This window comes from Erythrolamprus reginae, chromosome 1 (assembly GCF_031021105.1).
Source record: "Erythrolamprus reginae isolate rEryReg1 chromosome 1, rEryReg1.hap1, whole genome shotgun sequence".
NCBI lineage: Eukaryota > Metazoa > Chordata > Lepidosauria > Squamata > Dipsadidae > Erythrolamprus > Erythrolamprus reginae.
The window spans coordinates 137,172,409-137,186,506 of record NC_091950.1 but is presented as its reverse complement, the minus strand read 5'-3'; the positions used below and the strand labels follow the sequence as shown (position 1 = coordinate 137,186,506).

At 40.0% G+C, this 14,098-nt stretch overlaps 1 protein-coding gene across 1 annotated transcript in view; it reads right to left on the bottom strand.

Annotated features, from left to right (window-relative positions):
- The window catches only part of LOC139175530 (uncharacterized), an 86,589-nt gene extending 73,070 nt beyond the window's left edge, over positions 1-13,519 (bottom strand). The window contains exons 1-5 of the mRNA XM_070766685.1: positions 13,411-13,519; positions 12,151-12,272; positions 10,650-10,943; positions 8,287-8,319; positions 4,440-6,126 (exon numbers count right to left, since the gene is read on the bottom strand). Coding sequence (XP_070622786.1) covers positions 4,440-6,126; positions 8,287-8,319; positions 10,650-10,917 — 1,988 coding nt within the window. The 5' untranslated portion in view covers positions 10,918-10,943; positions 12,151-12,272; positions 13,411-13,519. The remainder of the gene's footprint in view (positions 1-4,439; positions 6,127-8,286; positions 8,320-10,649; positions 10,944-12,150; positions 12,273-13,410) is intronic.
- Positions 13,520-14,098: the final 579 nt, after the last annotated feature.

The following is a 14,098-nucleotide window of genomic DNA, read 5'->3' as shown; positions in this document are numbered from 1 at the left end:
CATTGCTTCAAACTTAACACTGGCAATGAGAGGAAGTAGAACCAATGCTCAAGAAGAAGTCATGGAAGCATCTTCAGTTGCACAGGCTCCAGAATTTTTCAACCCAGAGAAGACCAACTGGGAGACATACATGGATAAATTTGAAAATTTATTGGAAGCATCCGGCAACAAGGATGCCAGTGACAACAGAAAATGCACAATCTTCCTCAATCTTTGCGGGCCACTGATCTATGAGCTCGCTCAAACGCTAATGGATCCAGATCCAGTAAGGTCGGTACCGTGGGCCACCACAGCAGCAAAGTTAAAGGCACACTTCAAACCAACCAAAGCATCAAAAGTCTACCGGCACAAATTTGAGAATACGAAGGAAGCCGAAGGAGAGACAATAAACCAATTCGCCACTCGTCTCAGAGCGCTCCTCTTGAAATGCAAGTATGAGAACCCAGAATCCAGGCTGAAAGACAGACTAATCTTTGGTATGCAAAATACAGCCCTCCAGAATAAGGTCATCATGGATGAAGACACCACACTGCAGGAGGTCCTCAAAGCCGCTCAAGCTATCGAGGTCTCCGGAGCAGCCACGGAAGACCAAAAAAGACACTCCACAACTGTAAACCTTGTGAAAGCTGACACAGTGGAAACGGCAGAACCAAATGGACCAGACGTTGAAAACACCACGATGAACAATGCTGCCTGCAGACCTCCTCCACAAATGGTGGGAACCAAGGACACCCAACCAAATGCCAAGGATGCAGAGGACCCCATCCAAGAGCATGGTACAGAGTAAACTGTCCTTCCTACAACTCTTCCAAAAGCTACTCACAGAGAGCAGAAGGCAACATCCGGAATCAGGTAACCGTTACCCCACAGTTAACTACACTGGCTCCAGGGCAAAGAGTAAAATTTCAGTGTCCTTCTTGTTAAACAGCCAACCTTGTAAGGTGGAGTTGCACACGGGTTTGAAATATGCCATCATACCATGGCACAAACTTAAACTGTACATGCCGAACCTGATGAGGGAAAAATTAGAACCAATTACAACAACTGTGCAGTACTTTCAGGGAAACAGGATTCCAATATTTGGGTGTGTGAGAGTTCCCATAACTTTTAAAAACCATGTATTAATGCTGCCATTGATTATAGTAGATGGGGCTAGACACACACTATTGGGAATGGAATGGACCCACTAGGTATAGAGGTAACAGAATCCATAAAATTCAACAACACTCAAATGCCAATTTCTCTAACGAATTTCCAGAGGCATTCGCCACGGGTTTGGAAACTTACAAAGGGTCTCCAATTCCCTTAACCTAAATCCAGCAATCACCCCATTGCACCTCAAGCCCCGAAGAGTCCCTCTTCCACTCCTACCCAAGCTAGATGCCCAATTGGACAAACTCATAACCCAAGGAATCCTAGTTCCAGTGGATTATGCCCCATGGGAAATGCCAATAGTGACCCCACTTAAGCCGCATTGGTCTATAAGAGTTTGTGCTGATTATAAATCAACTCTTAACAAAGCACTCCAGCACAACACATACCCAATCCCAGTAGTCCAACACTGCTACACTCATTGAGGCATGGAATTTTTTTTGCCAAACAGGATCTAGCCCAGGTGTATCAACAGATCCCCATAGATGAGACCACAGCTTTGTGACACACAGGGGGGCCTTTAAATGAACCAGACTTCAATTTGGAGTAAGTGTAGCCCCCAGAATTTTCCAAGGCATAATGGAGAGACTGCTAAACAGGCTCCCAGGTGTTGTTCCATATTTTGATGACGTGTTAATTTTGGGAGAATCTCAAAACCAAAGGATCAGGGAAGTCCTTAAAAGATTTCAAGAAAAGGGTCTCCATTTAAGGGCTGATAAATGCTCGTGGGGAGTTCTGAGTTTCAAATTCCTCGGATTTAAAATAGATGGAACGGGAATTCATCCAACGGAGGATAAAGTAAGGGCAATCAAGGAAGCCCCAGAACCCCAAAACAAAACTGAATTACAGACATTCCTAGGTCTATTAAACTTTTACTGTTTTCTTAAAACAGAAAGCCACAGCAGTGGAACCCCTGCATAGATTGCTACAGAAGGGATCCAGCTAGCAGTGGGGAGACTCGGAACAGTTCACTTTTAATAAAATTAAGAACCTTTGGTCCTCAAATAGTATGATTGTCCAGTATAACAACACCATGCCTTTAAGGCTGACTTCCGATGCTTCGCCTTACAAGGTAGGTGCAGTCCTCGCCCACATTTTTCCAGACAGCACTGAGGCCCCCATAGCATTTTTTTAAAGGACCTTGTCCAATGCAAAATGAAATTAGAGCCAAATTGATAAGGAGGCATTAGCAGCAGCAGGTGGTATTTTAAAAATTCACGATTATCTCTATGGGCGGGATTAGGGCTAATCACTGACCATCATTGGTCCCCTTTGCAGAAAACAAAGCTACACCTGCCTTTATGTCCCCTAGAATGACCAGGTGGGTGATCTTCCTATTCGGCTACAATTATTGCCTAAAATACGGGGGGGGGATTACCCATGCAGATGCCTTAAGCCACTGCCCAGAGCCTAAAATACTTAATAACCTGGCTCCAGCAGCAGATGTCCTGCTAATAGAATTGGACAATTACCTGACAGTCACAGCAGAGGAAGTAGCCAGAGAAACACAAAGGGACAAAACACTTAAAGCATTAACAGGTTGTATACTCAGGGGATGGGCAGAAGGAACACTTCAAGAAGAACTGAAACAGTACAAGAGCAAGAAAATGGAACTTTCCATACTGAGGGGGTGCATCTTGTAGGGGGAGAGGGTGATAATACCCGCAATCCTAAGGGTAAAAGTAATGGACATATTGCACAAAGGCCACCCAGGGATAGTGAGAATGAAGAGCCTAGACAGAAGCCACTCATGGTGACCAGGCCTAGACACAGACATTGAACAGTGGGTAGCCACTTGCAGCCCTTGCCAAGAATCCAGAGCAAGCCCCCCCCCCCAAAACAACACCTTCAGAATGGGAGATGCCTAGGGACCCTTGGTCAAGATTACATATAGATTTTTCAGGGCCTATCCACTCACAGTCATTCCTCATAGTGGTAGATGCCTATGCTAAGTGGCTACAGATAATTCTCATGAATTCAATCACCACTTGTGCAACCGTAAAAGCGTTGCAGAAATTGTTTGCATGCATGTATACCCAGACTTAATTGTATCTGACAATGGACCCCAATTTATAGTGAGGCAGATGGAGTTATTTTTGGCAGAGCTGGGCATTAGGCATGCTCTACTGTCACTCTATTTTCAAGCTGCAAATGGGAAAGTAGAACAGATGGTGGGGGTGGCCAAGGAAGCTCTCAGCCATTCCACATCAGGGGATTGGCCAGAAAAGATTGACCAATTCCTCCTAATGAAACACATAACACTTAGCAGCTCAACAAATAAAAGCCCAGCAGAACTTCTCATGGGTTAGAAATTAAGGTCCAAATTAGATCGCCTTCACCCCTCATACGTGAACCAGCAGGATAAAATAAAAAGTATTCCAGAGCATAATTTTGAGGTGGGAGAAACCGTCTACGCAAGGAACTTTGATGGGAGGGGTGAACTGGGAAAGGGGCATGGTTGTATATAAGACTGGACCCAAATCATATATTATAAAATTGGATGACGGGGGAGAGTGGAGGAGACGTATAGATCACCTCCGAAAGAAACTGGAATTAGCCAACCTTCAAACAACAGACAATAAATCAATAAATAAAGACTGTAATCCTTTGCTTCCCATAGGGAGCAACTCCAACCGCCCCCCCCCTTCCCAAGGCACGCAGACAACCATAGATATAACAGACTACTTACCTACACATCACCAGGGAACCAGCGAGAGGAGTCGCGAACTCCAGGAGGCTGGCATTGGTATCGCCGACTCTACACATGGAGACTCAACACAGGCCAGACCAGCTAGGCCTGGTGAGCTCCGCAGAGCCGCGAGTGAGCTGATCTCCTCTTCAGCCATCGACAAATCAACTAAACTGCGCAGGTCTGAATGGGAGAGTCGACGACCATCCCAATTGGACGATTACATCATGTGGTTAAATGATTGACTGATGTATGCTGAACTATGAGGGGAGGTGTATTATGTATACATGCATGTAAATAGCCAATATATAAATATCTTATGGTAAATAGAGTTATCTACATACCGGCCATGGATTGGCCAAGCCGCAGCTGGGAAATTCAAGCGGCTGTCAAAACTGCACCTACCAGGGAAAATCTTTTAAAAAGGGAACCACTTGTCAAGCAGGTTGTTCTTTGCCACAAGTTACTGTGTTTTACTTTGTTTCGATTTCTTTCTGTTACATGCTGATTCCTAATAAAGGCGAATCTGGATACCACATGTCAACCTCCACTGCTTCAAACTTAACAAAATGTTCAACAAGTTTTCAAAAATACTTACTTATCTTCTGGAAGAAATAATTCTCTCTCCGCATGATCTACAAATGCAGAACCTTTGGCAAAGAGGTATTTTAAATTCTGGCAGTGTTGTATACAATAGGCCAGGATCATCAATTCCATATCTGAGTTGCTCTGATAATCTATTTCAGTGATACTACATACTGCATTTTTTATAAAATTGTCATCTCGTGTCTCATATAAATAACTAAACATTTCTTTTTGCAATTGAAAATTATGTCTCCTTTTTGGAATATTATTTTTCACCCAGTTTAACAAGAATTTTTTATTCTTAGGAGAAATTTCCCACCCAAATTCTTTTCTCAACTCGCTCATTCTTTTTTCTTCATTTAAAAAACCAAAGAGGAAGTGAAATCCCACTACAAAGTCAAGCCTAAAAGACCTATGTGTTTCTAACAGTGTCTGCAAATTTTTATTCCAATTTTCAGAATGCTGCTCATCTCCTTCTTCTAGGACATAAAACAATGCAGCAAAAAACTCCTGGAAGCTTAAGTGAATGAAGCTATAGGTTTGAATACAATCAATGTCTCTTTTGAAGACACTTTGATTTAGAAAAAGATGGATGTAGTCTTTTTTATCTAATCCATGCTTCTTGACATCTTTCTCCATGAACAATATTTTCCGATTCCAGACTCCCTCTGCAGCTAAAGAGCACAGACCTTTTACAATTGCTTGGAGATCCTGTTTGGATTCTTTATGGTGAAACTTTAACAAACTGGAGAAATATAGCATATATATTGCAGTGAGGGTGTATGGTGTCTTCTGGAGATCCTTGCCTCTCTCCAGCTCCTGTTTCATCACTGTACAGATGATCCAGCTCACAAGAGGAATCACACACATGGTGAAAAGGGTATCATTTTGTTTAACAAATTTGAGAGCTTGACTTGCTTGGTCTTCGTTTTCAAAAAACTTGTAGAAATATTCTTCTCTCTCCTTTGTGGAAAACCCCAATATTTCAACATTACGTGGGCGCTCTAAACATTGATGGAGTTTCTCCAAAGCAATTGGTCTTGTTGTGATTATAAGAGAGGATTTAGGAAGAATCTTTTTTTGAAATAAATTACTCAAAATAATTCTCACTGGCTCCTTCTTCCAGGGATCAATGCAACAATGGTTTTCAGCCTGATTAAAGGAATGTCTTAATTCATCAAACCCATCAATTATGAACAGAAGTTTCTCTTCATTCCTCAGTATGTTTTGAATCACATTTTTCACTTTTTGACACTTGAGCCATTCTTCTGAAATTATTTCTGCAATGCTAGTCTTATGGGACTCTGCATGGAAATTCATCTCACTGCAGCTAATATAGAAAACATAATTAAATTTATTTTGGTAAAGTTGTTGAGAAGCCCAGCCAAACATGATTTTTTTGGCCATCATTGTTTTTCCAATTCCTGCAGCTCCTTGCAACACAATAATTTGGGGAGTTAATCCATATTTATCAGGGTTAAATAATGTTTCAATGCTGGTTGAAGTCTCAGCTCTTTTGCTGATGATTTCAAGATGTTTCCTTCCCATTGCCAGAATTTCATCTTCTTTCTCTTCTTCTGACTGGTGATAATCTAGTATGATCAGCTTTGAATATCTCTGGTTTAGGGGCACATATTCACCAGGAATAGCATTAGGATCTTTGATCATTGCAAATTTTTGTTTAATGTAGTTTCTGTATTCTAAGGGAAGAATGAATGAAATTAGAAGCATTAAAAATAAGCCTGCATAAGACACACAATTAAGTGTTTTGTTTCTGTATCTTTTTCTTGGGACCATCTCATCTGCTCTCTAAATTAATGAATTCGGGGAAGTTGTAGGGTACTTTTTAATTGGTTTGTCAGAACTGATAATAAAAAAATTCTTGTTAATCAATAGATTAAATATTTATCATTTTAAATTCTTTTATTCCACATAATGTTTCTCAAATGATTGCATTAAATACTTATAGGTTATATAAAAGTGGGGGGTTTTGGACTTCAATAAATGGAAATCTTTAAACATTACCCCCTTGAGATATGATTAATACTTCCATAATTAGTGTAATCCAGAGGTGGGTTCCTACCAGTTCAGAACGGTTCTATAGAACCAGTAGTAACTTGGCGACCTAGGTCCCTAGAACCAGCAACAATCTAGGCCTGCCATGTCCCTGAACCAATTCTTTTGTCATTTTGGGTTTTCTTTGTTGCCTGCACAAAAGTTAAGTATTGTGTATGTGCGCACATATGCATGGCACATAATATGTGTATGCATGCACAAAAAGTGCATCCCTGAGCGAACTAGCAGCAAAACAAACCGGAACCACTCCTGGTGTAATCCCCAGCATATTTCATACTTAATATGGATGGGTTTTTTTATTCAGAGAACACATACAAATATATACAAACACAGAGATGATGGATTGCCCATAAATTAAATATATTACTTGATAAATTTTAATGGGGTTCTTCAATTCCAGCTAGCTATTTCAATGTATTATTATCAAAGGGTTTTTTTAAAAAAAATATGCACTTGTTACTGAAAAATGTGACTTGACTTTCCATAATTCTGAATTACACCATTATGCATATATTCTGACAATACCAAATTTGGAGCAACTTTGTTTAATATAAATTCTCCTTCCTACGGTCTTTTGGATTATTCATATGTGGCATTCTTGGAAGCACTGTCCTCAAAATATAATAGATTAGACATAAACCCTGTCACAATTACATTTCTGAATATTGTGACATAATATTTCAGGAAATGTTTGATTTTATTATACTTTTTCTTATGCTAAATTGATGCAATGCAATAATCCAGAACTTAAAATTAAGATTTGGATAGATGCTTGATTTTTTAAATTTTATTTTAGATTAGTTAAGGAATGATAATAATGAGATTTTATTATTTCCTTTTTTAAAGATAAATATGTTTTTATTTCATTGATAATAATAAGCTACAGGTAGTTCCCTCCAACTGCAATTGGAAATTACAACTCAGTTGCTAAATGATGCAGTCGTAAAGAGAAAAATCAGAGACTACACCTGATTTATGACTTTAATTCTAACTGTGGTTGTTAGCAAATCACCACAGGCATTTAAGGATAATCTCATGTTACCATGATTTGCAATTTTCTCCCAGCTTCCCCCTTAACTTTGATTTTTGGAAGCCAGCTATGCAGATTTCAAATGGAATGCAGGTGACCAGGAGAAGCTGTGACCCACCATAAATGCACATCAGTTGCCATCCTAATTTGGACCAGTATTTTAGCTTGAGAGAGACACATAAATCATTAGAAGTGATACTCAAATCTTATGACACTCAAAATCCCACAATTACTCTTTATTAATAATGGTATTCAATAAATCATTTTGATTTCCACATTTTAAAAAGTGAATGGAATAAATCAGTAGAGATTGGATCCAATTTAACAACGAAAGATTAATCATTTTGACATCAGACCTACATTAAAATGTTTAATAATATAGATATAGATTATTAAAAATATTTTTTCAACATAAAATAATACTTTTTACTTATAGATCTCTATCACATTTGTACAGAAAAATAATCAATAAGCATTGCCATTTTGGAGATGTACCAAGAATTACTTAATTTCCTTTTGGGAAATTCAAAATCAGGAATCATTTAAATTTGTCCCTTTCTCTTTCCTTTCGTCTTTCCCTTCTTTTTCTCCTGGTCAGCATTGCAAAACCATCCTGGAGTTTTCCCATCAAGATTTTTGAGATGATTAATATTTACTGTGGTTTGCATAGAAGGGGAAGGAGAAGGGAGGAACTGCTCATGCTAAATTAGTTTTACACATAATTCAATAATCCTTTGAATGATTCCTGCCTTACCTGATAAAATTGGAAGTTGGTGAGCATCAACATCTACAATTAAAGATAAACTAGAATTAGTAAAACACACATTATAAAAATTATTAAATAACAGAGCATTTTAAAAAAATAGATAAGTTCATGGTATATATTTTCTATCAATGTCTACATTTACAATGTATATTAGATTTCTTATAATTCCTGTTCCTTTCTATATACTTATTTTCCTCTTTCCCCTTTTTCTTTCATAAGCAGGCTTGAATGGTCTAAGAGGCCACATGTAGTGATGAAAATTACAGTAGGTAACTGTGCCCTTGCCCTCTCTCCCAGCCCTGCATTGAGGGGAGCTGCCATCAAACCTTTCTCCCGGTTCCACAGATACTAAGCCAAAAGAATATTGTGATCAATAGTATCAATATCATTCACAAATCAAGAAGAGCTAGGACAAATATATTACCCATGTCCTAGGTCCGTGATGGTGAACCTATGGTATGGCATGTGGGGCCATCTCAGCGGGCAAGGAAGCCAACATTGGGTTTTGGACAGAGATGCGGGGGCATGCGCAGGGTAGGGTTTCACACAGCCTGTTTTTAGTTCCAGGCGGCTTCAGAAAACTCTGCTAGCAGAAAAACGGAGCATGCAGGAGTGCAGCACTCTCCCTCCGAAGCCCATTTTTAGTTACAGGTGGCTTCAGGAATCTCTGCTAGCAAAAAAAATAGGACATACGAGGGTGTGGTGCTCTCTTTCTGGGAGTTGCTGATGTAAATCTGCCTTAGCCATTTTGGCTTCACTGAGTTGTACTAGAGAGCTGGTGAGTATTGGAGCAGTAGTGGCTCTGGCCCCATCACCCCGCCCAGAAACCTTTCTGGATTTCAGGTGTGCTGGAGGGAGGAGGGAGGGGGTCCACCTCTGGGGATTTTTCCAAGCCAGGGGAGACAACTCTATCTTGGGGGCTGATGGATGTTGCCCACCTGTCCTTACCACTGCCACCTCCTTGTTTTGCTGTTGATTGATTGTGTGCCTGTTTTTTTATATATATTGGGATTGTTTTATGAATTTTTAATTTAAAATTGTAATTAGATTGGTGGGAATTGGATTTGTTACTATGTACTGTTTTTATTATTGTTGTGAGCCGCCCCGAGTTTGTGGAGAGGGACAGCATATAAATCCAATAAATCTAATCTAATCTAATCTAATCCTTGGCTCTGCCGATGGTGGTACTTGGCAATGGCAGGAACAGTAGACCACGGCTTCCTTCCTTCCCTCCTGGAGAAACCACTGGCATGGAGAGGAGCTGTCCCAGGCAGACCAGAGGAGAGAGCAGTCTCCATAAGTGAGACAAGATGGCTGGGAAGTGGTAACAGGTACACTGGCCCAAAATAGATGCATACGCATGCACTATGCATGGCACATGCAGAGGGTGAGCATGGGGAGCACATGTGCAGATGGGGTGTGCATTGCATTATGGGTGCCAGCACATGCATGGTCTGTCGAGGACACACTCAGACACTTTGTGCACGCAATGCCAAAAGGGTTCGCTGTCAGTATCCTAGGCTCTTTCATTATTATTATTATTATTATTATTATTATTATTATTATTATTATTTATTTATTTATTAGATTTGTATGCCGCCCCTTTCTGTGGACTCGGGGCGGCTAATTGATAACATTGTTATCAATACCATCTGAGTGCTGTAGCCCAACCTGAAACACAAATGGAAAGGATCTATATAATTGTTCTCTCCAGTGTGCCTTAGAGCTGCCAGTCTATCATCTTCTCAAAAACCTTCCCAAAAAAGGGAAATTTGCAGATAAGGATAAAATTATTTAGTGAAACTGGATCCAGTGATAGATCCTCTCTTAAGGAGAGGGTAGACAGTTACTTCCTTTTTAAGTAGGTAGAATCATCCCTCTCATCAAAAATAATTTTTATCTCTTGGATTCAGTTACATGTGACCACCTGGAAGGCCTTAATTAACCAATAGGGACATCAGTCTAAAAGAGGGTAGGATTCAACACCCCTCCCCCTAAGGACCCCAGGCATTTTCTCAAGGCTTAAGTGGCTCAAAACCAGAACCAGATGCTCCAATTTCAGTTCTTTTACCCTCTATGAACTTAACATTTTATTTGACAGTGATAGGAAAGTGCCAAATTGAGTTACAATGTTGGTGCTTAGCTTACATTTGATTCCAGGCTTAAGATAAGGTATTTCAAACGAAAGTCCCACTCTGAAGTTCCAGGATACCATTGCTAATCATAATAAACAACAAATAATTGGATTCAAGGTTGAATCCGAACAAGATTCAGCTGGAAAGAATAGGTCTCTATTGCCGATTTGATCTTAAATGGAGATAACATTTGTGTAATATGTTGGATTTTCTTACCTTTATTTTCTTCAAGATTTTTTGCAAGATCATTTCTATTGCATTTTCGAAGGACATCAATGCATACCTCTAGAGCATCTTCTCCATAATATTGAATCAGGAGGTCTACAACCTCATGTTGTAGATCAGCTTTATCCAATAAATCCTTAGGAATGTTTGGCCTTCCATCATAATTAATAATATTGAGCCTCCATTTAAATTCTTTAAATTGCTTCTCCACGAGTTCAATCAATGCATTGTAAATATCTTCTTTCACAGTGCTACTCATGTCAACTATGGTGGAGAATATCCAATCTAAAATTAAAATTAAAAAATTAAACTAATATGGAAAATGAAGTCTGAAAGGATCACATACCTAAGACAACCTTCAAACAACCCAAATGATGCCTCTATATATAGACATCACTACAGTGTATTATTGCTAAAGGGAGGTGGAGGACCTCAATTATAGTATCAAAGGCATGGTCAGTGCTTACTGTACATCAGATCAAGAACTGCTAATATAAAAGATACAAGTTAAGCTGAAGAAAAAGAGATATATATACCTGTATTTTTCAGAGTATAAGACACTCCAGAGTATAAGACACACATTAGTTCTGGGGGGGGGGGGAGGGAATAAGAAAAAAAAATCTGCCTCTGCCTATCAGTGCCCATTGGTATTCATCTGGCTAACAGCCTTCCGGTAAACAACAAATAGCCTGGTAAGCTTCAGCACATTATTGTAGCCTGATTCAGCACAACCAGCTGATTGGCGGGTGGATAGGCCTCCTGGAATACCCCAACCAACTGTTCAAGGCTGCAGGATCATCACAGCCCATTGCCGCCCCCACAAGTTGCGTTTTGCCTCTGCACATTGCGTATTTGGACTCTGCACTTCATGGTTTTTGGCCTTTGTGCTTCACATTTTTGGCCACCATGCATCACATTTTGGCCTTTGTGTGTCACACTTTTGGCCTCTACCCTTCCGTTTTAGACCCTTACCAGTGAACATTGCTGAAGTTCTACCCACCTGCTGCCCCCACCTTTTGGACATTTCTGCCCTCCACGCATTGCATTTTCAGCTCCATTTTAGACTCATTCCATGCTGCAGAGATCAGCACAGCACATCATTGCCGATCACCGCCTCTGTGCATCGCATTTTCAGCCTCTGCAGGCCACATTTTGATCTTCACATGCTCCATTTTCTACCTGTTCCAGGTGTGGGGATCCCCACAGCACATCCCCACTGATTGCTGCCTCCACGCATTGTGTTTTTGGCTTCCAAATATTGTATTTTCAGCCAGTTCCAAGTGACAGGGATTGGTGGTGACAGCAATCCCCACCCCCTGGAACTAACTGAAAATGCAATGCGTGGAGGCCAAAACAACTTTTTGCTATATTTGCCAGCCTAGGTTTTTTCAATAAAAAGGTAAAGTAAAAAACTAAAAATAAAATAGCTAATGCTGAGAAAGGTGGAAGGAATTAGAACATCAGCAATTGGAAGGTGGATGGATTCACTTACAGTGGCAATGGATGGTTGGAAGACTTGAAGACTTGAAGGATCAGGCTGGGGACAGTCTATCATGGATGAAATCTAGGTACAGTGTTCCCTCGATTTTCGCGGGTTCGAAGTTCGCAGAAAGTCTATACCACGGTTTTTCAAAAATATTAATTAAAAAAATACTTTGCGGGTTTTTTTCCCTATACCACGGTTTTTCCCACCCGATGACGTCATATGTCATCGCCAAACTTTTGTCTGCCTTTAATAAATATTTTTTTTAATAAACTTTAATAAATAAACATGGTGAGTAATAATCTGAATGGTTGCTAAAGGAATAGAAAATTGCAATTTAGGGGTTTAAAGTGTTAAGGGATGGCCTGTGATACTGTTCATAGCCAAAAATAGTGTATTTACTTCCGCATCTCTACTTCACGGAAATTCAACTTTCACGGGCACTTTCAGGTGGCAGATTCCCCTCCGTTTTCCCCCAGATCTTCGCATTTCAGGCACCAGATTCCCCCTCTCCAACTGCAGGAAGGGGGCCTGAAATGCAAGCACCTGGAGTGCACACAGCCATGGGGGGGGAGGCCGTTTTCTAACCAAAAAACCCCAAATAAGCATCATTTTTTAAATTTCAATTTTCATATCATTGTGTTCAGAAATGTTCAAATTAGTTATTTCAATGCCAAAGATGGTCAAAAAAGTAATATTTTGCAGCCCAATCTAGATGAAAACAAAACTCATTTCACAAAAACGGGGGCGGGCTTTTCTGAGAAAATATAAACAAATAAGCATTAACTTTTTTCATTTCAATTTTCATATCATTGTGTTCAGAAATGTTCAAATTAGTATACTAGCGAAAAAATTATTCAAAAAGACCATTCCAGTAGCTAGAATCAACCCAGAGGGTAACATTGGTAACTTTTTTTGCCCAGCAAAAACTGTACACACACACACCCCAAAAAAACCCCCACCACCCTTAGAAAGATCCCCTCAAATGAGAAAAAGTCATGGAATTTCAAGTTTCAGATATGCAGGGAAAACTTTTTACAGGGTCTCAAACTTCATTTCGGACCCTTTTAGACCTGAGGAGAACACCAGGGTTAAGCTCAGCTGAAGGGCCTCTTCCTTTCCAGGACACTTTTCGTGCCTGCAGAAATGATCGAAAAAAGTCTGTATATTTGGACAAGGCACTGGTTCCTCCAACACAAGTCTGCCACTCAAATATGTACCTCAAAATCCAACCTTCCCATGTTTAAAGTTTTTCAATGTGAGGCTTACCGTTCTGTGGTGAAGAAAAGGAGGTTAAAAGCTACATCGATCCTGAATTCTTAAATAGAGAGATAAAGCATTGGCCTCCGTTCTGCTTTTAAAAAGCACTTTCGTTTTCAAACATGTCCCCCCCCCCCTTCCTCCTTGTAGCTTAATGGGTGGTGTTTCCTGTGCTGCTGCTTCAAGAGAGGAAAAGTTTCACACCAGTTCAGCTTAATCGGTTATCAAAAACTAGATTTAAAAGCCTTGAAGGTGCCTCGTCACTGCAAAGCTTATAAAATAAATGAAATAAGTCTGCACTTCTATTTCTACTAGTTTTTTCTCATCATTCCTATCATTCTTTCCTCCCACCGAGGACTGTATGACTGTAACTTTAACGGTAACTTGAGATTTTTATTAATATTGATTGTTTCTCCATTGCTTATTTGACCCTTATGACAGTCATTAAGTGTTGTACCCCATGATTCTTGACAAATGTATATTCTTCTTCTCCCATTTGCAAGTAATGCAGAGAAGGCTGCAGGGAAAACAAAGCTCTTCTAAGAGGAACCCTTCCTGCTCACACAAGCCAAGAAAATGCCGTCCGAGTCTTCGGAGAAGGGCGGCATACAAATCTTAATAATAATGATGATGATGATGATGATGATGCCCCCCTGTTTCAGCTCAAAGTCCATGTAGTCAGAGAAACTCCCATTTT